The 24,563-nt window shown below is 41.9% G+C and overlaps 3 protein-coding genes across 5 annotated transcripts in view; all 3 read right to left on the bottom strand.

Annotated features, from left to right (window-relative positions):
• Positions 1-4,379, bottom strand: part of rev3l (REV3 like, DNA directed polymerase zeta catalytic subunit) — a 91,424-nt gene extending 87,045 nt beyond the window's left edge. The window contains exon 1 of the mRNA XM_080452292.1: positions 3,323-4,379. Within this exon, the coding sequence (XP_080308418.1) occupies positions 3,323-3,461 (139 nt within the window). The 5' untranslated portion in view covers positions 3,462-4,379. The remainder of the gene's footprint in view (positions 1-3,322) is intronic.
• A 3,292-nt stretch (positions 4,380-7,671) lies between these two features.
• On the bottom strand, positions 7,672-19,938 carry traf3ip2a (TRAF3 interacting protein 2a). 3 transcript variants are annotated; one of them, XM_080452505.1, is made up of 10 exons: positions 19,871-19,938; positions 19,312-19,363; positions 18,807-19,211; positions 18,267-18,411; positions 17,529-17,716; positions 16,094-16,182; positions 15,504-15,572; positions 14,801-14,905; positions 10,581-10,655; positions 7,672-9,849 (listed from the first exon to the last, which is right to left on the bottom strand). In XM_080452505.1, the coding sequence occupies exons 2-10, from the start codon at positions 19,325-19,327 to the stop codon at positions 9,703-9,705; spliced, it is 1,239 nt and encodes a 412-aa protein (XP_080308631.1). In that variant the 5' UTR covers positions 19,328-19,363; positions 19,871-19,938; the 3' UTR covers positions 7,672-9,702. The 3 variants fall into 3 exon arrangements, with proteins under 3 accessions (XP_080308631.1, XP_080308629.1, XP_080308630.1); XM_080452503.1 differs by having other exon boundaries at positions 7,674-9,849; positions 18,801-19,211; XM_080452504.1 differs by lacking the exon at positions 19,871-19,938 and adding an exon at positions 19,645-19,850 and having other exon boundaries at positions 7,674-9,849; positions 18,801-19,211.
• Positions 19,939-20,674: 736 nt separating this feature from the next.
• On the bottom strand, positions 20,675-22,681 carry LOC308102825 (putative G-protein coupled receptor 139; the record flags this gene model as incomplete). Its single annotated transcript, XM_080452680.1, has 2 exons — positions 20,675-21,753; positions 22,603-22,681. 2 exons carry the CDS (start codon positions 22,679-22,681, stop codon positions 20,675-20,677), a joined length of 1,158 nt encoding a protein of 385 aa, XP_080308806.1.
• Positions 22,682-24,563: the final 1,882 nt, after the last annotated feature.

Here is a 24,563-nt window from a genome sequence, read left to right as displayed (position 1 = left end):
CTGGCTTGCAGACGTCGGGGCAGGAATCAACCGTGTCAAACCTCAGCGGCGTGGGAGGAAAGGCTGGCTGTTCACCGAAGCACAGGGATTGGCTCTCCATCAGGGGCGTGCTAATCAAGCTGTGTGTTAATGCAGTGGTCACAAGTGCAATGTTTCAAACACTGGAACTCCCTGTGCTATTCCTCCCCACCTTTTCATGGCTAAGCTTATTTTGTGTGCAATAGATACTGTACGTGACGGAGAGATGTTGAGGAAAGGAAACACACAAGGGGTAAACAAAGAGAAAGGGAGGGGGGTTGAACAGACTGGACACAGGAAGTGTGGTGTCAAATAACGCAACGAAGAGTGGCGAGAGGGAGCATGACTTGGGTCAGAGGAGGATAAGAGTGTGTTGTGGCCTTGAAGATTAGCATGGAGCCATACGCTGCTAGGGATGTGGTGTCGTGCCCACAAACACATGCAAACATGCACACACACGAAAAACACATTGAAAACATCATAACTGACAGACAAATAGACAAATGAAATAATTGCTCAAAAACATTCTCTGCTTCAGGCCAGACAAACCTCGCTGAAATTAAATCAAAACTCACTGTGACGACGTCCAAAGAAAGCATTGGAATGAACTTATTTAGCCTCCTTTTGAGCAGGCGTGGCCTGTTTTCATAGCTAATGGACTCTTTGAAGCTGCCCTTCAGAAAAGACACTTGAAAAAGAGAATGAAAGAGAGACCATTCTCTACTTCGATGCATTCCAGATGCTGATGTAATTTTATTTGGGGGAAACACAGAGCCAGGAGTGACTTAGGCCTTGCCACGGGAGATACATCAAGCGAGCAGAAGAGAGTTGAAGTGTGAAACAATGCAAGGCATCCTGACCAGTGTCCACAAATGACACAAGTCTTATTGTGTTATTAGAACCCTAAAAGACGCATAACCATGGCGGTAAGGCAATGCTTTGTATGGAACCACACGTTACAGTATTCCAACAATACAAGCTATTATGTATAATGCAGTTGGGTAAAGATCCGATCAACAAATGCTTTCAATGTGTACAGTAGTGCAAGCCTCATGGAACAATGGCATCATTTAAAAGGCCACGTTAAAAGGATGTAGAGTAGAAGTGATCGGCCTCATGCGCTCTCCCTTTGTGAGATGCAAGTGTGTGCCACGCGTCACGCAATACTAAGTTGTGGGCAAAAATGGCAAAGCCAAATTCACTTCCATGTTTTTAATCAGGGCACCCAAGTGGATAATTGGTCAGTTGTCCCCCCTCCCAAATTCCACTTTGGACACCTGTGGTATGTGTGTGCCACGCCCCCTCTTTGCTTTCACTTTCCCACCTCTCTGCTGCCTGTGCTGTCATGAATGAAGCAGAAATATTCAAACTTTTTATGATAAATCCACCATTTGTGACCATTGTGCCAATTTTCCAGGACTCCACCGCAATGTTTGCACAATCTCCCAGATGGCTGTGTTGCATTTAAATAAATGTTGAGGAAACACTGTCTCTCTTACACACTCACACACACACTTGACAATCTGTCAAGACTGCCTCTCAGCTGCTAATATCAGTGTGATCATCTGCAAAAAACATGCAGGTTGCGACAGAACAAATTTAGACCCGACACCGATACCCCGAGCTACTGTCCCTGATTTCTCTGTTGCAAATCCTTTAAGCCTGAGTAAGCTATATCAAGCAATGGGGCGTTCTTCACACAATGCCACTAAAATACAACCAGGGAGAGGGCGAGAGTTGATTGCCATAGGGGGATACAAAGGTAGGCTCAAGTCACAATACTGGCAATGGCAATATAAAATGTTATTGCTTCACATGTACATTAGAGGTGTTGTTGACGTTATGCAATAAAAACGTCAAGGCAAAGAGTGCTGAAGAAAGGGTGGTCAAACTGGTCATATATATAACATTAGTACCGTTGTGCCGATCAGCCTGATTTATACTTAGTTGCACGCAGGTGTTTCATGCCGCAAATAGCAGATCTACAAGCTTGTAGATCTGCTATTTACTGAGCACGACACCGGCACGCAACTAAGTATAAATTAGGCTTACTGTGTTGTTTTGCGCCATGGGCACCGCAGCACACGCATAGCCTGATACACCGGGCGGTGTCTTTATTTGAGGAGGCGCGGGTAACGCAAGTGCCAAACCTCGCGGATTCCCGGGAAAACACAAGCCCCCCAGGTCCCCCACCCCCTCCGGCTGTGATTGTGAAGGAGCCAGGGCAGGCTAGAGGCTGCAGCAGCGTGTTGTGGTGGTGTGTGTCAACAATCCACAGGTTGCAGTAAACAGAACAAAAGCGAAAGGGAAGACATGATGATATCCTATTACATTGCCACATACACACGGCATAAGACAAGCCAAATGCCGAATACCGATCCATGTATGGTCAATGTAATGTGCACACCCGCCCCATATGATGATGCAGCGGGGCCAGTGAAAACAAAGCCACCGTATGGATCCTCTCATCGCTGCAATGTGTGCAATATGGAGACGTTAAAGCCCCCCCGAGGGGTACACTGCGTACTGCACGAGTTCAGTACACGAGTTCAGTACACGAGTTCAGCTCTCTTTTATTGTTTTGGGCATTTTATTTTCGGGGAGGGAGGGGGGGGGGGTGTCAGAGATCGCAGTGATTTTTGCAAGCCCACCAACGTCCGCCACCATACCCACCGCGTGGCACGTACAAGCACAGGGTGACGACCACCATCATGAGAAAGCTTCAATCGGAACCTCTCCCCCCGCTGTATAGCTCCGAGATGAGGTTCCACTGCGTAGGGTGCTGGCAGAGCGCAACACCGGCAAACGGTGGCCAATATTGTTGATTCTTAACCTTTTCCGCCCATCGTATCCAAAAAGTAAAGGTATTCCCCCTACTCTCGGATGTTTTACATTTTAGCGGTCAAGAAAATGTAACCGACGGGTTGAAACAAGCGTTTAAATCGCTATTTTAGTCAGCCTGTGGTCAGTCAGCCCCCGCCCGCATGCGCTGTACTGCTCCCGTTAAGGTTGCATTGGGAAAACATGGCACAGGCTGACAAAAAAGGCGATTTAAACGTTTGTTTCAACCCGTTACTTAAAATTTCTTCACCGCTAAAATGTAAAACATTTGAGAGCAGGGGGGCGACGTTTACTTTTTGGATACGATGTGCGGAAGAAGGTAAAAATCGACAATATTGACCACCGTTTGCCGGTGTCGCGCTCTGCCGGCACCCTACGCAGCGGGACGCTGTACAGCGGAGGGAGAGGTTCCTAACGGGTCTAGAGAGCAGCAGAGCAGGGAGGTTAGAGAGCATTGGTTTACCTGCAGGTGTTGCCCCGAAGATCCGCACCACCGGCACCTTCTTCACGTCGCTCTCTCTGAACGCAGAGTAACACACGTCCAGGTCTTTGATGGGACTCGCCGTGTAATAGTCTGCGGTAACGATGCGCACTGCAAACATGACTGCAAAAAAAACTATACCCCCGGTGCACGGCCCCGAGGTGACAGTCTCTAGAACCAAGAGGTGGCGAACCAACGGTCACGTTGGGAGAAGAAACGACGAAAAAAAACGGGAACCAATTATTGAAACGACGGGGGAAATGTGGTGTTCAACGTGGTGGGGGGGTTTGGGTCCGGTGGTGGTGGTGGTGGTGGTGGTCTCCCGCCGCCACCATGATTTCCATTTCCCAGCCGCTTTTCCTTTCAGCTGAACACGACGAGTAATCCGACCTGCAGCTGTTGTCGAGAGTCCATAACGTTACTGTAACGGGGAGTTGGTTACTGTAACGGCGAGGCTGCCCGTGATTTATCTCAGTGTTTAGTTTCAGAGGGGTTTAAACAACATTCCTTCCGTCCGTGTGGCCAGCAGACAGAGCTCCTAAAGACGGGGCTCAGAAGAGAGTAGTTGCAGCCAGTCCCTTCTTCTTCTTCAGCCCAGCAGCACACAGCCGTAGCTCTTCTTCCATAACAGGCTAGCTCAAGGTAGCAGCTAACATGCCATGGGGTTTAAACAGTGCGGTCATGAAGGCTAAACTGAACCTCCCAAGATATTTAAAAACGACTTTCCCCTTGCCCTCCTCGCCTGTCTCTTCTCCTCTTTCTCTCCTCTGCACTCCTCCGCGCTAGAGTTGCTGCTGCTGCATGTCCTTTGTGGAATTATGTCTTCTGAAGGCAGCAGGAAAGTCTTCCGATTTCTTTGACGGGTTTTTTTAGATGGCAGATGGGATTGTCTAAAGTGTGTTGTTGTGTGTGAGTGTGGGGTGTCGGGTCGTCCTGAACGAGCTCGATCTGACTATCAACATAACCTCTGGCAACCCTCAACGTTGCCCTCCTCCCAGACCACATTCCTTCCTGCAGCCTGTGTGTCTGCATGTAGTGTGTGTGTGTTGTCCACTCTCTCTCTTCTGTGTGTGCTATACAGTGTTGCCAGGTTGTGTGAGAGAAACAAGCAACCAGTTCTATGGAAACAAGCCCAAAAGAGGCGAGCCCTTCGCGGCAAATAGCCATATGTTTAAAGGGCGAAGCCGGGCTTCGATTGGCTTTTGGAAAATAGCCAATCTACAAGTTCACAATGCGTCACATCTTGTAGATCTGCTATTTTCAAGAAATTTAGAAAAAACGCTTTAACAACAACACAAATCTTGAATGGGGCATAAATATTTTCAGATGGGGGTCTGCAGACAAATACATATTAATTTGGGGGGGTCCTTGACTTGACAATGTTTAGGGAACAAGCAACTACACTTGAAAACAAGCCCCAAAAAACGCAACTACCAATATTTACAAGCAACTTACCAGAAAAACACGCCCAAAGTCGCTTATAATAAGCAGACATGGCAACACTGGTCTCTGTGCTGTTGTGGAAGAAGAGTTGCGTCACGCACGCATCCATGACCAAGCAACATCCCGTTTGATGTTTTCAAAATAAAATAAAATCATTACAAAAGCTATGATGAATACATTCTATTCATTCTATTCATCCAAGGAGCGTTTCATGAAAGCAAATGATGTTGGCGGTGAAAGCTATTATTCTTGTGCTATTCTTTCTTATCATGGTCCATTGATGTTGTTAGCGGTCAAGATGCCCACCCAGGCCTATTGCCTAGTTGATTCAACACTGTCATTGACCGATGATGACCGTCTTGATCCAGGGCTAAAACCCAGGCCAGGAGGCAAGACCAGCACAAAGCATTTTCTCCTCTGCCCTCACTACACTTAACACTATATTGGTAGAGAAAATAGGCCTACCACCGAGTGTACAGTGTGCTGATTCACGTTTTCATAATAATAAAAAAAGATCTTAACGTGTAGCATGATGTTGATGTTTTTGCATATTTTGTGAATTAATGTTGGTCTTTAAATGTCTTGTCAATCTTTAAATTGATTGAAATACACAGGACACTGTACCTCTGTTCTTTTTTTTGCAAACTGTTAATCAAGTATTCAATCAATCAATCAATCAATCACATAAATCTGGGATTTTACAGTGACACTCAAATACCTTTAAGTTGAAAGCCAAAGCGGCAAAACCGGAATTGGTATTGCAAATTATTACAGGTCACTTCACTTCACGTGGCTTCACCTCGACCTCTGACTGACTGCCGCATCAAACACGGGTCAGTAGACTGATCTGGCGTGGACAGACCTTCAGTGGTGGAAAAAGTACTCAAATGTTTTACTTAAGTAAAAATATCAATACTGCAATGTAGAAATATTCTGTTACAAGTAAAAGTCTGGAATTCAAAATGTACTTGAGTAAAAGTACAAAAGTGTTGTATCAAAATGTAGGCTACTTAAAGTACAAAATGATGTACTCATTATGCAGAATGAGTACAATTTCACAATTTTTTAAATGTATAAAATTTTAGAAATCTTTTGAAAATAGCAGATCTATAAGCTCACATATGTGTGCATCAATGCATTGTGATCTTGTAGATTGGCTATTTTCAAATGGCCGAAATGTAGGCTACATATAGAACTGAAGTGGTTAATGTGTGTTTTGCTGCTAGCTGCTCTATGGCTATTTCCTATTTCTTTCTTTATTTTTGTTTTTAACAGCGGTTAAGCAATAATAAAGCAACATATTTCAAATGACAAATCTTGCAACTGAAATGATTAATTCAAACTATGTGTCCATATGCACGACAGAGTTCAGGCAGTCAGTGTCACATGAATCAGAATGTCCCTGTCATGCTATATGACAGTAGCTTTGCACTGACTGAGTGACCTGTGTAGATAAAGGAGGCCTGAAGAAAAAGTACGAAATATTCATCATACGCCTTAATTTACATTCAATCTGGGTTATTCTGGTTGACTCACAAAATCCTATACACCCGAATCCCTGGCTCCTCCTGACATTGCTTTCTAGTATCCTTGAGCAAGGCACTGAACCCGAAACTGCTCCTGATGAGCAGGTTGGTGCCTTGCACGGTTGTCTGTGTGTGAATAGGCGATAAGGTGAATAGAAAGTGCTTTGGATAAAGTTGCTATAAAAACACAGACCAGCATTCTCTTTTCGGTCTTCAACCTACAAGATAGTTTTCACTGTATGTACAGGGTCACTATACACAGTGGCCCATGCATTGGCAATCTCTACTGTGCTCCTTCCTTTGCCATGTTTCTACTATGCTCCTTTCAGTATTCAGTATTCTGTCTGTGCATACCTAACACAATGGCCTATATATAGCAGGCAGTCATATGGATGTGCTGAGCACGCTCCTTTCTTCGCCACCGAAAGGGCCATAAACCTATCCAAACAGCCAGTTTGGTGCGGGTCACACTGGGGACACCGCTGCCAATGACTCTCCCAACGATGACAAATGTTTCATTAACATTTTCATCTAGATGTGGTCATGGTAGGTGTCAGTAGGAGGGAGTATGTGCGCTCTGACCTTGAGTAAGAGTTTGGGCACTTTCGCTGGAGTCAGCCAGCATGACTCAAGAGGAGCTGAACCAATGAGCCATCACCTGTTTATGTATGGCTGCAGATAAGTAAAACAAAAGAAGAGAGGCATAGGAGTGACTGCAGGGACAGATTTGACAGTAAACTATTCATGAAATACAATGCATGACAGACACCTGTGACAGGTGGTGCCCACTTGATAACCTCAAAGAACACCCTCATTCTCTATCCTCTGACATTCAAAACTGGTTTGTACAGGAGCAGTATTAGGCTATATCCCTGAACAGCACAGGTGAAAGTTACATTTTATTGCATTGGTAAATCAAGGTCTTATGCACACCTGATCAGCTCTGAGACGGGTGCGTAGGCAGGGATCAAACATCAACCCATCAATAGACCTTCTTCAGGCATCTCTGACCGAAACGTTGCCTAAATAAAGTTGTCCTTATTGTGCAAGTGCAGATGGTGTGCGGTTTATTTTATTCTATATTCTTTGCATCGGTAAATACTTCTAAGATAGGCTATCTAGTAGGAGCTTTAATAGCAAGCACCTGACCGAATCCCAAATGTATAGCCTACATTTTTAGTACCCTTTGCCTTTATATGTCATTCCTGCTACAGAATGATAGTTTTCCACTGAGAGGAAGAAGCATATATGTTTTTTAAATGCTGTTTTCTTCACATAAACAAATGGGAAATCCCAGTCAAGGAACATTTTTGAAGAAATGGGTCACACAACTTATGAAACCCATCTCTTTAATAAATAATAGTGTATAGACAATCAGCAGAAACAACCACATTTGTGTGTTCATATGTTTACTCTTTCCCCTTTGTTCTATTTGGACAGGTCACCCAGCTCTTAGCTGTTATCCAGAGGCACAGCCCCACTTTGCCCTAGTTAATCACTCACTTTGTTGATAAGCTGACATGTTCGGTTCAACACGCCAGACCTACACGAAAAGGCACTTTCTAGCTCCCTTCACAGCCAGGACTGGACAGAGAGGTGGGTGTACACAGAGAGCAGAACAAAACAAAGCACAAAAGGAAACAGAGCAGAGACCTGCATTCTGAACCTATACTGTTTTAGTACAACTGAGTTGTGTCTCTGTTCTGGTAGTGTTTCTCAAACATAGGGTCGCAACCCATTTTGGGTCATGATTAAATATCAAATTTTTCAAACCTTTCCTTCAAAAATATAAAAAATGTAATATTTGTTCAAGATTTTCAGAAATATTCATAAAAATCGTCAATTTTCCAAAATGTTCGAAAATAGTGAAAATTACAGATCTACAACTCACAATGTGTCGCTGTGTTGTGAGCTTGTGGCTATTTTAACTATTTTTGAAATAGCGATACATTTATTATGTGTTTTTGTACATTTGGGGAAAATGGTTGGAATTGATTGATTGATTGATTGATTGACAACAAGCATAATGCACAAATGATGCATGGAAAAGCCTGTTCCACAGAGATGCCAAAGATGAAACCATCATTGTACAAATACATCAATAAATATGCAAGGTCACTTTGTGAATGTTAATGCCAACAGGCACTGGGTGGGCAGAGGTTCAAGGCCTCTTTGCAAACACATCTGTAGCCTACTTGTGCCTGGCTGGTTTGGACCGGATAAGGGATAAGGGTACTATGTCAAGTGGCTTCCAGTGGATTTATTGGTGCTGAACAAATGTTTGCAGAGAGCACTATTGTGCGTTAGCTGATAACAGCTTATCAGAGTTCCTTTTACAGAGTGTGTACATTTATTTGTTGTCAGATTTGGTAAATTAATTGACAGAACCAAGCACCCCGTTTGGTCAATGTAACTCAAGCACACAGTGTAGCCTACTTCCTTTTCCTGCTGTATGAGTTTAAAAACACTTTCAACCTTTTCTTCACTAAACTTGTAAAAAACAAACAAACCCAAAATATATATTGTCATATTACCAAATGCTGCATAAAGAAATATATATGTCTGCCACAAATTGTCAAATGAGACCTATCAAACTAAGGGTATGTAGTAATTGGTTAGAACATACTGCCACCTTGTGGCTGTTCCTGTGCATCACAAAGACAGATGTGTCTTCTTCATTGAACTAATACAATTAAGACAATTAAGGGTTGAGACGTATTTCAGTTGTTCAGAGAGATCAGAACGCATATGATACGTGTATTACACATCAACGGCAAACAAATACGAATGTTCAATAATACGCAACCAAACCACTGTCACTCAGTTACATGGTCCCATCATGAATCATGTGGAATAAGTGCTATATATACACAACAGGCATGTTAGTTTATTTTAATTTTTATAAGAGAATCATTGTTATCCTTTTTGGCTCATGTAGGCGATATTTCTCTATGTATGACATCTTCCTTGCAACCTTGGTTAATTTCCCTAACGGGGTATGACAAATAGCGAAAATAGAAAATCTACAAGCTCATAGATCTGCTATTTTTGACAATTTTGAAAATACAGATTTTCTTCTTTTTTTTTAAACTAAATTTAAATTGAAATATTTTGAAATCTTTTGAAATTATTTTGCCTCTAATGCCAAAATAGAGTTGTTAATACAAACAACAATCTATTGAATCACAATAGATTGTCAGTGTGCATACATTACAGGATCACAGGATCACATCATGAGTTCAGGTCCGACTTGGGACCCGTGTGACACGAGTTATCTCTTCAATCTACCTCCTCTTTCCAGTCTCTCTCTGCTCGCCACTGCTGAAGCAGGACTCCTCACAAATAATCTCCACGTCAAATAGCACTGATCTTTCTTCCCCTCTACTATAGTACTCATAGGGGTCGTATGGTGAGGGTGAGGTCTTTGCCCAGTTGGGGGGCGATGTAGCGCTCCTCTCTAAGCAGCCTCAGCAGCAGGTCCTGGGTGTCCTGAGGCCAGCGGTACAGCCTGGTGCTCTGGAGCCAGCTGGGAACATGCTTCTGTAACACACAGGTGCACAACGGTTGATTTCATCCATTAAGACCTGAGGCGGGATTCTACAAATGCCTTTTAAATCAGTTGTTCTCACACTTTCAAGATTTTTCCAAAAATGTTCAAAAATAGCAGATGTACAAGCTCGCAGCGCGGCACAAAGTGACGCGCTGTGAGCTTGTAGATCTGCTATTTTTGAATAGCCAATGCAAAAATCTAAAATGGCACGGATGCCTTCCATGTTTTCTAATCCACTTTACAGTCATTTGAGTCATTATAATGTATATCTATCATACACATCATAGTTAACTACTTAAGCCCTATATACTTCTTCGTATAATAAATGCAGAAATAGCCAGTCTACAAGCTTAGATCTGAGCTTGTACCTAGATCTGCTATCGAAATTAAAAACCAAAATGTTGACAAATTATGAAAATATTCCCAAAATAGAGACACCAGGGTTAATATTCCCACATACTGTATTCCCACAGGTCATAAAAATGAATGACTAGAGGTGGATATTGATATCAAAAGCAGAGGTTGGATGGAAGCAGCATGGATTTCCCAGCATCCCCCATCAAATCCAAGCCTGACCTTTTCATAAACTCATAATTACAGCAGAGGGTAATAGTAGCTGAGTTCATGTAATGATCAAACCATATGGTGGGGGATCATGGTGAATAGTTGGCTCTCTCACCAGTTTGTAATTATGTTTCGAATGGTTATATTTTACTCTCACCTTGATTGCTGAGGGAAATAGCACTGGAACCAGTCTGAAATTCAGGCAGTGTTGTTGGATGAACTCATTTTGAAGCTGAATCAAGAAGAGAATACAGTAGTTAGAGATCATGGTATTCTACTTTCATAAGTTATGCTAACTAAAACAAAACAAAACAAAACTGGAACTGGAGAGATGAGAATGCTAGCAATACTGTCTTACTGTACATACATAGATACATACATACTAAGTCTAGTGGTGTCCTGTTTGTTATCCTACCTCTGAAAGGAACTGCTCCGAATTTAGCATAAAGTATTTTACTTCTTTTTCCATGACTTGAATGCTCAAGTCAAGTTGTAGAGTGAAAGATCAATGTTTTGAGTTAGAGTTAATTAAACTTTGTGTAGTGCGTTTGATGAAGAAAAGCGTGCAGGTGCTGTAGCGACACTAATGGAGGACAAAATGAACAAGAGGGACCATTAGACAGTATATGACCAAAAGTAAGTGGGAACCCTTTCTATTAGTGTTTCTAATTAGGGCCCTTTGTTCAAGCATTAGTGACGTCATTAGCTTTAATGAGGTCAGACACTTTGTGTTGGGTGGTTGGGCCTGGCTCGTGTTTGGAGTTTCAGTTCGTTCCAACAGTGTTATTTTTGGCGAGGAGATTTGGTGTAGAGCAGTGGTTCTCAACCAGTGGTCCGGGGACCACCAGTGGTCCTTGAGGGGGTCCCCAGCTAAATGATGGAGAGTTGGTAACCAAATGGACCCTTATAGATCTTTAACTCTTGAGAGTGTAAAATGAAATGAAACCAAACGGACCCTTACGCTCTCAGGAGTTAAAATATTGTTAAACATCTGCATTACTTAATTTACAAGAAGTCAACACAATTAGAGAATGTAGAAGAATTGTTATTTTTGATCAATGTTTGCCTGTTATCTCTCCTATGGTAGCCTACCAACAGCAAAAAAAATTGTGTCCAGTGGCAAGTTTTGGGTCTGAGAGGATAAATCTCATCAAACGGTGGTCCGTAGCTCAAATGCCGAATAGATAATGGACCTTGATATGAAAAAGGTTGAAAACCACTGGTGTAGAGGAAAAAAACGGTCCAAGTACAGAGCCAACTCGGGTCAGTATGACTAAGTCAAGCGAGGGTTAAGTGATTAAGGCCAGGGCTGAGTCTGTGCTGTTCTTCCTCACTCATTTCAACAAAGAATTTTGTGTATGGGGGAGTGTGGGTGGGCACAGGGGGATTGTCATCCTGAAACAGGAAACAGCCTCCTGCAAACTGTTGCCACAGAACTGCAGCATTAAAGGGTCTACACCATGAAAATCACTTTTTTCTTGGTTTTTTGTATTTTTTGGGGTCCCCAGTGTCTCTTAATTTTTTTTTAATTCAGTCATTCCTTCTCATTTCATGGATTTCCAGAATGGGCGTGTCTGAACAGGCGATCGAAATGTTTATGATGTCACAAACATTATTGATGGCAAACCCAATGTTAAATGAAAAGTGCCCGAATCGCTCCGAAACTTTTTCTAAGTGGGGGTCTACGAACAAATACTTCGGGCTCGGATTTTGGCTCCGCCCCCCGGAAGTGGGTGAAACAGGCACCTCAAACACTTGGTGGAATTGTTCAAAAATGTTCAAAGTGTTTTTTTTTCGATTTTGTATTTTTCTTAGATGCTTCTTTTTATGCAGAATTTTTCCATTTTTTTTCTTTTTTTTAATATTTTTTTAAAATATTTTTTTGTATTAACAGACAGAATTGCTCAGTAGCCCCCCCCTGCCCAAGAGGACGTTTTGGTATTGCAGCTGAAAGCGCTGTATAAGCCAGAGACAATTGACTTGGGATGAGTATATCTGAGTGATGATTTAGGCTCAAACCTTTTGAAAAAGGTTTGAGGGACATACACCATATGATATTAAATATCAAATATTTTTTTTAAATTCATGGTGTAGCTCCTTTAAAGATTAATGCAATGACACTATACTATGTATACTACGTATACACTTACATATCTGCAGTTAAGTGATGTCTCTCACCTGCACAAGTTCCTGTGACTCTATATCTACTGCTATTTGTATCTGCTGCTAAATGTTGTCACAAGTTCACAACTTGTACAAGAAAAATATTTTTGCTTCCTTTTATTTCTATTTTACCATGTGACCGTATGTGTATTTATCACACTGTATATTTGATATTGAGCCTTTTACTATGTTATGCCTGTAAACTTGTGAAGTGACAAAAAAGTTGTATGATGCCATATTTACCAATTTGACAATATGCACTAACATTTCACAGTATTTCCTTTGTATCACACACAGATGTAGCCTATTGTTTCTTTCAACCGCAACAATAGCTCACAAAGCTGACGGTTTGTGGGCCTTGACACAGTCACCAGTGGTGCAAAGTAACTATGGAGCCTACATGTACTCAAGTACTGTACTTAAAGTACAATTTTGAGGTATTTTTTACCTTCTTCAGTATTTACAATTTTCAATACTTTTACTTCTCTCACTACATCTCAGAGGAAAATACATTAGTACATTTACTGCACTAAAATTATATAAAAACTTAAGTTACTAGTTACTTTGTAGATTTTGATTATTACTATAAAACACTCTAACCACTTCAGCCCTACAGTATATGCCATAACAAGCTCATACATTTTGCTTGTAGATCGGCTATTTTCAAAAAAAAAATTATACATTTTGAACTTGTGAAATGGGACATTCTGCACAATGAGTACTTTTACTTTTGCTACTATAAGTATATTTTGATGCCGATACCTGTACTTTCACTCAAGTGCATTTTGAATACAGGACTTCTACTTGTAACAGAGTATATCTACATTGCAGTTGTATTGATACTTGTAAAACATGTGAGTACTTCTTCCATCACTGCCAGTCACACATTTACTGGAAGTCTGCCTGACGCACTGTAATGATTGTCTGACACGACGAGACACGACGATATTGAACCTTGGTCTGGGGGATGGTGGGTGCAGTCAGTAATAGACTATCACTGACATATGAAGTGATTTGTTTGTTTAAAGTCCCATGAGGTCATTTCCTCATTAGCCTATTGTGTGGAGGAGAAGCAGTGGTGGAAAAAGTACTACATGTTTTACTTAAGTAAATGTATCAATACTGCAATGTAGAAATACTCTGTTACAAGTAAAAGTCTGGTAATCAAAATGTACTTGAGTAAAAGTACAGAAGTATTGGCAGTAAAATATACTTAAAGTACCAAAAGCATCACAAGGTAGCATATGTATAAAATGTAATAAGATCTTGAAAATAACCGATCTAATAGCCAACGTTTAAATGGGGCTGAAGTGGTTACTGTATGTTTTGTAATAAATAAATAAATAAAGTAAAAAATACCTCAAAGTTGTGCTTAAGTACAGTACTTGAGTAAATGTATTTAATTACTTTCCACCACCGGGGAGAAGTAGCCTATGGTATATGCAATGACACTGCTGTGCCACCAGAGGGTAATATTTCAAGAACAATTTCCATGCTGTCAACGTCACAACAAAGGGCAGAGTTGTGATTTAAGCCTCATTGTGAAAGTGAAAGGTAACACCATGAAGAGGGGAGTTTCCACAGTTACCCAACAGCCAGGAAGTTTCTCCAAGAAAAATATTAAAATATAACATTACCTAGAATTTAGACAAATCTACCACATTATTGCAATGACAGAAAAGACAATTGCCTCAGTGGCAATGTTATAATGTTAATATTTCCAGGTGGACATAACCACTGAAGCCCTATTATATACTCTGTTGTACTGATTTATCTATGAGCTGACAACACGCCATGATGCGACATGTCAGTTTTGAAGATCTGCTATTTTCATATTCAAGATTATGGAAAGCTTAACATACAGATTGAAAGTAAAGGAAGATCTCTTTGCAAAAAGATGGGGAAATGGCTAATGTATAAATTCAATAAAAGAGAGACATGAGGGAAAGCAAAGAAAAGAAAAGGCTATCTATGTACCCCCATAGAGGATTTGTCTAAGTGAAATAAGTTTTAAGTTTTTTTGTTTTTATGTAAAAAAAAAAAAAGTTTAAGTTTGTTGTGTAATCATATGATTGTAAAATTTCTGAAAAGACAAGACAAGAAAAGATCAGTTGCTGATTTTCCCTTGTATACATTTAGAAATGTAGGCCTACAATGTCATGCCAAAAACAGGGATGGCAGGTTGAAAGTGTTTAAATGTTCCTACGTGCTTACCTGATTGTGTATGTACTTGGTGTGGAGACCGTGCTCATCTTCTCCGGCTCCCTCCACATCCAGCTTGTACATCGGGCTGATGACCACGATGATCAACACCGACTTCTGTAACAGAGACCATCTGGCCATCAGCTTATTCACACTGCATGACCTCACTGATGCCCATCAACCTGCCCTTGAACAAGACACCAAACACCTTCCTGACAAAGTCACTCTGGAGCCCAATGTGTGGAACAGTGGTTTTCAACCTGTGGGTCGGGACCCCCAGGGGGGTCCCCATGATGGGGTCCCAAGATGACAGTGAAGTGACAATTTAAGGACGTTTAAGATATTTCTAATACCTAAAAAAAAAAGAAAATTTATGAAAAAAGACAATTACTGCATCATTAATTACGGCAATTTTCAGTTAAATATGCCTCAACTCCTACAATTCCAAGTGATTTTCAGTGTGGGGGGTCCCCAGTTCAAATATGATTATTTTGGGGTGTCGCAGCCTGAACAGGTTGAGAACCACTGGTGTAGAATAGAGATGCCAATAGATACCATGTTATGTCTTGACTAGCAGACTAGCAGCTTTGGTGTCTACTGGCCCTGATATAGCGTAATAAAAAAAGTCAGTTTAGTTATTTGATCAAATCGGTGCACGTAAAGCACTCATTAAGATTACAGACAGAGCTTACGACATGTTAGTGCCTAGACTTACATCTTTCAGAAAGCTGTCCATCCATTTGGTGATGTCCATTCTTCTGATTGGATTATCAAAGATGTCAATCTATAGAATAAATAAAAAGGTATGAATTATGTTGTTTGAACTAGAGCCTGACCAATGTCAGACGTGTGGGTCCGATGCCAATCCCGGATTTGGAGAGTCCTAGACCACCGATTACAGATGCTTTTGACTGATTAAATCTTGATTTTTTATTTATTTATAGATGTTAATATCTATAAAAAATAAACACAAATAACATTTGATACACAAACATTTACACATAAACTGAATCTTATTTAATTTAACCACTTAAGCCCTATTTACAAATTCTCACGAACAGTCGATCTGCTATTATTGAAAATGTTTCGTCTATAATGACATGCCCAAAATAGGGACATCAGGTTGAAAGTGGTTAAAAATCAAGCACACATCGGCTGCATAATCTCTGATATCGATGTCATCATAAAAGTAAAACACAGTATAGAGCTCAACCGAGTATACAGGTATGGGGGGTCGGGCTCTAGTTTGAAGGGACTGATGGATGACAAGAGGCACATTGAAGGTAAGGTAAAGGCTGAACCTACCGAAGGGTTGAAACCCTGATCAGAGAGAAACTTGGTGAAAGGTAGCATCTCCTCTGCTGTGTCCACTGAATATGTGATGAAAATATTTCCTGTAAAGCAACAGATAGCGTCACTTTCTGTATGTTTTATCTCTGAGGAAATGCACAGCACAACCTCCTCTCAATTGTAACATAATATAGTTAAGTATTTGGCTGTGGACCCCATTTGAAAATATCTTGTGCCAGAGACCCACATAATAGAAGATTTGTCAACATTTGTCAAGAATTTTCAATCGTTTTTGAAAAACGACAAGCCCACTCTACAAGCTCACAGTGTGGTGCAATGCGATGCGACACATTGTGAGCTTGTGGATAAGCTATCTTTCAACAGCCAAAAAATTTAATAGGGCTCAAGTGGTTAAACTGTTCCGCCCCTGGGGCTCCCCGGACCACACTTTGAGAACCAGTGATCTAAATAGATTCCAGATTCAAGAGGGTTTATTTGCCATTCACTCATACAGGTACACGCAACAACGATTACAATATAACAACAAGATAATACTAATGGTAATAATTGGAAGTAATACAAATAAAAACTAGAAAATGTGCTCAAGTCTCCGCCAGCAGACCTGTGCTATTTTAATAGCACGGGTCGTCTTGGTAGAACGGGTCGTCTTGGTAGAATGTGCGTGGTTTTTGGTGTTCTGCAGGGGCGACTGAATATGTAGTGTCTGCATCTAAAAAATGTTCTTCTTGAAGCAATGTGTCATATGGGAGTCCTCGTAATTGACTGGTTTGTTCAAATGCTTGTCTGTCTTCTTCATATTCATTGTCTTGAACAGTTTCAGCAGTTGATTGGTGTGTTTGATCTATGTCAGTTTTCTCTAGTGCTACATAATGTATTTGATCAAGGTGGCCAATTCTTACAGTATTAAGACTTCGGCCTTGTTGTGGGATCAATTCAACTCTATAGTCCTCTTCTGTGTTACTGTTGTAGATGAGTATGCTTTCTTAGCTTTGGCCTTCTGCGCCTTTGCTTGACCAATGTTAGGTGTTCTCAGAGGGACACACACACGCACGTCGGGTGATTTGTACTGATTGATCCTGTCTTACCTCACTTCAAAAGACGTAAACGGCTTTTTGAAGTGACACACCTATTTATAGGATTTTATTTCGTCATACGTCCCTCTAGCCAATCAAAGGCATTGGTGTCAACATATTGACACGTGTCACGTGGAGCTTGACCAATGTTAGCTTGGCTAGGGGCCATGCTAACACACGGCGGGACGAAGCGAAAACATACTCTCCACCTCCGGCGGAGACAATAAGGTAAAATAAATCTAAAAGAACATTGGCAATAGTACATATAAAGTAAGACAGGTAAGGGCAATGCAAATGCAGAATATGCAATGCAGAATATGGGGGGAGAATAATGAATAATTTATAATAATACTTACTGCACTCCGCAGACAGGCTGATGGTCTTCCGGATCTCCTGTGTTGGTGCTGCTGCTCCTGGACCTGCCTGGTAGGTCACCACACTGACTTCACCCATCACCTCTCTACCAGCAACCACACGCCCGGGCAAGGCCACATTATGGGCATGCGAGTCTTTTATATACAGTTGGTTTTGGTTTATAGGCGGCCTGCAGAAGGAAATCATCACAAAGAATACAATCTTTGTTTTATCCATGAAGTATGGTTTGTTTTCAATATTATATAAAAGGTATTTGCTGGGCAGTACTGAGGAGGAGAGAGACAAGAAAGCGACGGCAGAAAAGAGGGATGGCAATTGACATAGATCCTGAGCTATAGACAGCAGGTGGAGCAACTAAGGTTTTATTTAAGGGTGGTTAACAGAGTGTGTATTATTCTTTTACATAGCCACTGAGCAGCTCCAGTCAAACAGGGCTCCTTGGCTCCTCCCTGGGAGTTTCTGACTCCCTTTACTGAACTGGCAACCTTTGACTGCGTCGTAGCCCTCCTCTACACCTATGGATTCAGATTAGTCGCACAAAACAAGATTCATACATTTTGAATACTTGTGAGTATTGAGACTAATCTGATTCCTACAACCACCCACAGAGTCAGCTGGATAAATCATGTCTCATCCCTGGGAACAACAGGTAATGAACATTCATGATGAAAAGTGAACATCCCTAATAAACCGTTTGGACAGGAGTCTTGTCTCTTTACCTGCATGGTGCTGGGTGGTACTGAGGCTGCCTCAGTGGGCCCACATGGTGATCACAGAGATGGTCGTTATGAGCACGAGGGGCACAGTTTATGGGCGGCTGGCATGGGTACGGCCTGGGACAACACTCACGCATGTGGTGGTGGCCTGGAGAGACCAGGCAGAAGACATGAGGGTATGCGTGCACGCATACACACACACACACACACAATATGCATGACAGAAAAGCACTCACAAAGCTGTAAGCAGCAGACATACTCAAATGAACACAGCCGAAAATGTGCGATCTACAAGCTGGCATGGGCCCTTGTGAGCTTGTAGATTGGCTATTGTCTTGGAATCTTCACCCGTTTTCACCTAATATGACATCCCAGAATAGGGACACTGCTTAATGTGGTTAATCTATTAGGGATCATATAATATCAACACAAGCTGATCATTTTGACTGATATTTTTCAGTATTAGGCATATCATATTACTAAGAACACGGATGATCTATTATTGATCGTCCCTGTATGTTTGTATACAACACTTACCCTGACCTGGTATACAAGGTGCGAGACATGGCGGTGGTGGTGGGACACGGTGAATGCTATCAAAGTAAGAAATGAGCGCCAAAGGGGGCTCCAAGCTCTCCATGGCAACAGAACTTATTGAGTGATTGTTCCTGTAAACTGCCCTCTCCTCGCAAGATCGTGGCCATATATCAGCAGCAAAACCCCTCGCCATCAGTCCTGTTTGGCTGACCGGCAGTGGACAGTCATCATAGCAGGACTCTTCAGGTTCTGGGTGATGGTGTTGCCACTGGCTCACAGGGGGCATCTCTGCGTTCTTCGGGGGCCCAGAGCACTGCTTGCAAGGATCAAGCCACATCAGATCCAGCGTGGATGAGGACATACTTGTAGATTCATCTGTCTCCACTGGAATGCTGCGGTGAACGCAGACTTCTGAAAATGCCAACAGACATGGAATCACAAAACAGACCTCCCACTGCCCTTGTCAAACATTGTCAAACAAATGTACAATACAATGTAATATCATAAATACCTTTTTGAGAGTTCATTCTTTCACAAAGTAAAGGTTCTTTTAGGCACGATAACTGAAAATAAAAGCAAGGTTGTACAAACAAGGTAGATCTTTGCTATCTTTGCTTTGCTTAACACAATATCAAAAAGACAACTCTGTATATTGTACGCACATATCATAGCCTACATAAACAAATGGCATAACTCCAGTAGTAGTCAGTAGTCAGTCAGTTCTGTACAAATGAAATCACAATATGATCACAACAGACAGGTAAAACCTGCCGATGCATGTAAATAAAATACATAAAACGACAGTCTTTCAGACTAGAATGCTCTGTTCTAGAATAGGACTTACATGTTCCGATGCATTTTGAGTAGAAAAACAACAAACACTTCAAAGTTTCCCACGCTGGAGTATAATCTACTGTATCGACGTGATACATGCACACCAGTACAAAGGTCAGAATCTAACACTACGCTCAAGTAGGTCAACTTTGACAATGTAAAGCCAAATTAAAGCCATGCCATAGATTGTCTCATAAAGAATATGACTATTGTATTGCCAGTTTTGCCACACCTACCTTTCTATGATCAGTATCATTTATCCTTCAGCCAAGGCGCAAACCGGTTCTGAGGCTTTACAGGAAGCATTCCCACTATTTGTTCTCTTGAGATATGAGTGTGCAAGGCAGGGAAGTCCCTTAGAACCAGTTATGCAAATAATAAGATAATGCATCCACATCTACCAATCAGGACTGTGTTTAAAGAAAAGCAAAGATATTCAAGACCCAGTCAAGTTTAAACCATGCTTTACGAGAACAATAAAACTAGACAAATACAATAACATACTTTAGGTGACAGGTACAGGTACATGTGATTTATAATTTTGTTCATAAATGTTCCAATTTTGTTTTCAAGTTTTCCACCACTTGCTGATCTTGCTGTTTTCACATCATGTGACCACACCCACACACTTTTACAGCTGTGTGCAAACATTAGTTTGCACACAGCTTTAGTTTAGCTCAACTTTAGTTTGATTTTAAAGCAGTACATGGTTAAATAGATTTTACACCTCCACTGTGATTTCCTCTCACTTTACTAGAACCTCAGCAAGCTGAGAACTGTTATGAAAACTTATTATTGTTATTGGTTATTATTATTATTATTAAAATGAAGTTTAGGTTCATGTTTTCTTCACCTTCATTGCACTTAATGCTGGTTTCACTGCATGAAAAATGGTGAGTCAAGGTGAGTCATTTTCAGACACTTCCGTGTGCCTTGTAAAGATATACAGATGCTGTGTCCTTTCCGTGTTCAACTCTTCATGTTTCCATGTTCATTTTACTCAAGAACTAGTGAAAACCATAAATAAAAATAAAATAGTTTTAAGATTCCCGTGGCTTTTGCAGAACCTCTGGTCGGTTCTTTTCGTTCCAGCTCTCCTCTCTGTATTTGATGTTGGTCAGCACCACATCGACAGGGTCTCTGGCTGTCGCCCGCGGCGGCGGCGGCGGCGAGGCCCTGCGGATGGAGAACACCTTCATGGTGGTGTGCGTGATGAGCGAGCCCAGCTCGCGCGTCTTGGGCTTGCACGTGACCACCCGGACCAGCTCCTGCCGGAAGCGCCGGCTCACCACGCAGTAGAGCAGGAAGTTGGTGGTGGAGTTGAGGTTCTGCAGCATGTTGGCCACGTCGCTCGCCACGTTGATGGGGATGCTGTAGTCGTCGCGGTCGAACGCCTCCTGGTTGTACTTGGTGCGCAGGATGCAGTACGTGACGAAGCGCGGCATGCTGAGCACCACGAAGGCCCCCGACACCGTGCTGAGGAGCAGGATGGTCCGCCGCACCATGCCCCTGGCGCTGCGGCCGCGCATCACGCGGCGCTCCTCCTTGGTGAACAGCTGGCTGGCGCGGCTCAGGTGGTAAGCGATGAGGTAGTTGAAGATGATGACCAGGACGATGGGGATGCCCATCGAGAGGAAGGTGGTGATCCACACCAGGACCGTGGTGTAGGTGGCGTCGCGGTAGTGGCACATGAGCAGCGTGACGTTGGCGCCCCCCACGGTGGCGTTGACGGGGGTGACGTTGTTGACCCAGGCCATGGGCACGGAGGCCAAGTGAGACAGCACGATGATGCCCCCACATGTCATCCTGGTGACGCGGGCCTGGGACAAGTGCTGCTTGGTGGTCGCGCTTTTAAGGACCAGGTAGCGTTCTATGGTGAAGACCACGACGATCCACGAAGAGCTGTAGAGGGATGCATTCTGGAGAATTCCCAGAATGCCACACAAGGGGTGGGAGTTCCAGAAAGGCCGCACCAGCCAGAAGGTCAGGGTCAGGTCTATCAGGTTGACCCACACCAGGTAGAAGGAGTCCACCACAGCCAGGCAGCTCAGGTAAACGACGGCTGAGTCGGACATCCCGCAGTTACGGAAACAGATCATGTAAAAGGTGAAGAGGTTGGCTGGAAGGTAGAGTGGAGAGTGGGAATAAGACAACATAAAATGCCACTTTCAATGACTACTGCAGTTCAAAATTATTTATGACAAATGTCATTTTAGTACTTATTAGAGCGACCTTTTGCTATTATGACCTGCTGCAAATGTGATGCAGAGCCTGAAACCAGCTTCTGGCAGTATTCCTGGGGAATCTTATATACACATGCCAGACCATTGGTATGGTCCTTTAAGATCATGCTGGAACGTTTGAGTTGTTATATGATTATAGTTCTAGGAGAGAGCTTTCATATGGGGTGTTTCGGTGAAAAACTTGAACCCTAGCGTCCCTATTTTGCAGGTGAACATTCAAAAATAGCAGATCTACAAGGTCCCAACGCGTCACATAGTCACACATAGTGAGATTGTGAGATTGTGAGATTATAGATCAGATCTTTTTAGACAAAGATATATAGTGTAGAGGGAAAACAGCAGGGGGCCTAGACTGTATAGAGTCCTGGGCGATTAAGGTCAACTAAGTATAGGGTTTAAGTGGTTAATGACGTGCAGCAACATTCATCCTGGACTATAAAATCTATATTCTAGGCGTAGCGGTCTGGGCACCTAGGCTCCAAAGTAGCCTAACAGCGCGTCGCAGGTTCGAGTCCCAATCCCGACGGCCTTTGGTGCATGTCACTCCCCATCTCTCTCCCAATTTCCTGTCAACCTACTATCCTATCAATAAAGGGATAAAAAAGACCCCAAAAACTCTTCAAATTAAAAAAAAAAAATCTATATTCTACAAATTCTACTTGTCTTCATATAAATAAATCAACCACAAACCGCCATGTCATAAAACAAAACACATGGACATGTACCTGGAATACCCATGATGCACAGGAGTGGGTAGTAGACCCTCTGGATATTTACGAAGACGGAGAAGTTAGAGTCTTCCATGATTCACTCAACACCAAGCAACAGCATACATGGTAATACCTGCAATAAAGCCATTAGGGAGCTGGAGGGGACGGCAGTATTGATGGGAGAGAGGAGAACAGCACATTAGACAAATAGCCTACTGATGAGGAGTTACATCATAGATAAACCACTGCACCATTTCACTTTGTGCGGGACAAAACGTTTAGAGGTACATTGTAAACGAGCAACGTTTCGAAGCAGTGTGTCCTCCTTCATTGTTTGGTAAGTTAAAGCACTACATGTGCCGACGTCTCAGTCATTTGAGGGAATTTTGTCAAGAAATGTGACTAAATATTCTGTTGTTTTGGTCATGATGCTCACTTTGTCATCCACAGTAATTTATTACATTTGCCATTCCCCTACTACTCCACTGACTCACTGTCATATCACACGATTACAGGTGTATTCTGTGCATGTCATAATAGGTGAGCTGTGAGCTTGTGTATGCGCTATTTTCAGCGAAGACATTTGGTGTAAAGAGAAAGAAAGGAGGGGACGGAGTATAGACCCCTTGGAGTGGTTAAAACATATTCAAGACCAGTTTCAAATTTACTTATATACAGTTATATAGAAGACAACAAACTCATTATTACCCAAATAGTCAGGAACCTGCATTGCCCTAGTCAAATAAATATTGTGTTATTTAATACTACAGCTACTATATGAGTGAGTTGAGTGTGTTACTTACACAGAGGTGCATGCCAGCTGGTTATAGATCTCCACAGGGAAGGCAGTCCGTGGTCTGTGATATGAGGAGGAATGGATGATATGACCACAGCTGGCACTCATATACTGTAAATCCTCCCCTCTTCTTAGAGGAGGGTGTTTCTATACAAGGTCAAATCACCTGATCTACAAATACTGACATTTAAAATGTCAGTGTTGTTTAGGAAAAAAACATTCATGAAATATATTGACATAATATACACATATAACATAAAAATAACATAAAATGAGAACAATATCAATATACATTTGAATTTTTATATATTTGTAATTGCCATCATTTAGCACCTGTAACTGTAGAAGACATACAGTAGTTTTAAGAGGTCACATCACTTAATAGACAAAGAGACAGGTAGAAACATCATGACAATATCTGACAAATATTGTGTCATTGTGAATTGTAGTTGATACAAGATAAGTAACAAAATAAGGGTAAAGTTAAGCTAAGTAGAACATACAGTATAGAGGAGAGAGATGTATTTCTTTAAGAACTGAGTTTGCATTATATATCAGTACATAGTAACAAACTCTGTTGCTGTAAGCTAGAATCCCCATGGAAATATCTGCAACAAGCATGAAACACAGGTTCAAATACAAGTGCAACATGAATGCTACAGAAACTCTTTCCCAACTCAACTTAACCTTAAACTAATTACCTAACAGTTAACAGTAACCTAACACACGCTACTTACCGTACATATTGTGATCTCTAAGCATATCAGCAAGAAAGGTTACTTGTTGTAGAGAAACTCCTTGCAGTAACCATGTGAAGAGACTGTCTGCTGCATGGCATGGGAGATTTCTACATCATGCCTGGGCTGGAGTTGCTGTAGCAATTGATTGGCTCATTAACTGGTGCACTGCCAGAGCCTTTTCTACAGACTACTAGAGTCAAGACAGACCCTAGCCATCTGCAAGCTAAGTGTAAGTATAATTAAGTTTTTGTTTTGTTTCCTGGTATGGCTCATTATCATTGGTTAATAAGAACAAATTCAATAAAATTGTCAATATATCAAGCAAGATAGCAGGGGTACAATTTGAGAGTATGAGATCAATGTATGAGACCCGGGGGCCGGGTATGTAGGAAGGGGAAAGCTATTGCTAGGGATAGAACGCACCCATTATACAGTCAATA

The sequence above is a fragment of the Gymnoscopelus braueri genome (genome assembly GCF_963280865.1).
Source record: "Gymnoscopelus braueri genome assembly, chromosome: 16".
Lineage (NCBI taxonomy): Eukaryota > Metazoa > Chordata > Actinopteri > Myctophiformes > Myctophidae > Gymnoscopelus > Gymnoscopelus braueri.
The sequence above is the reverse complement of the archived record's forward strand: the minus strand, read 5'-3'. Positions and strand labels throughout refer to the sequence as shown.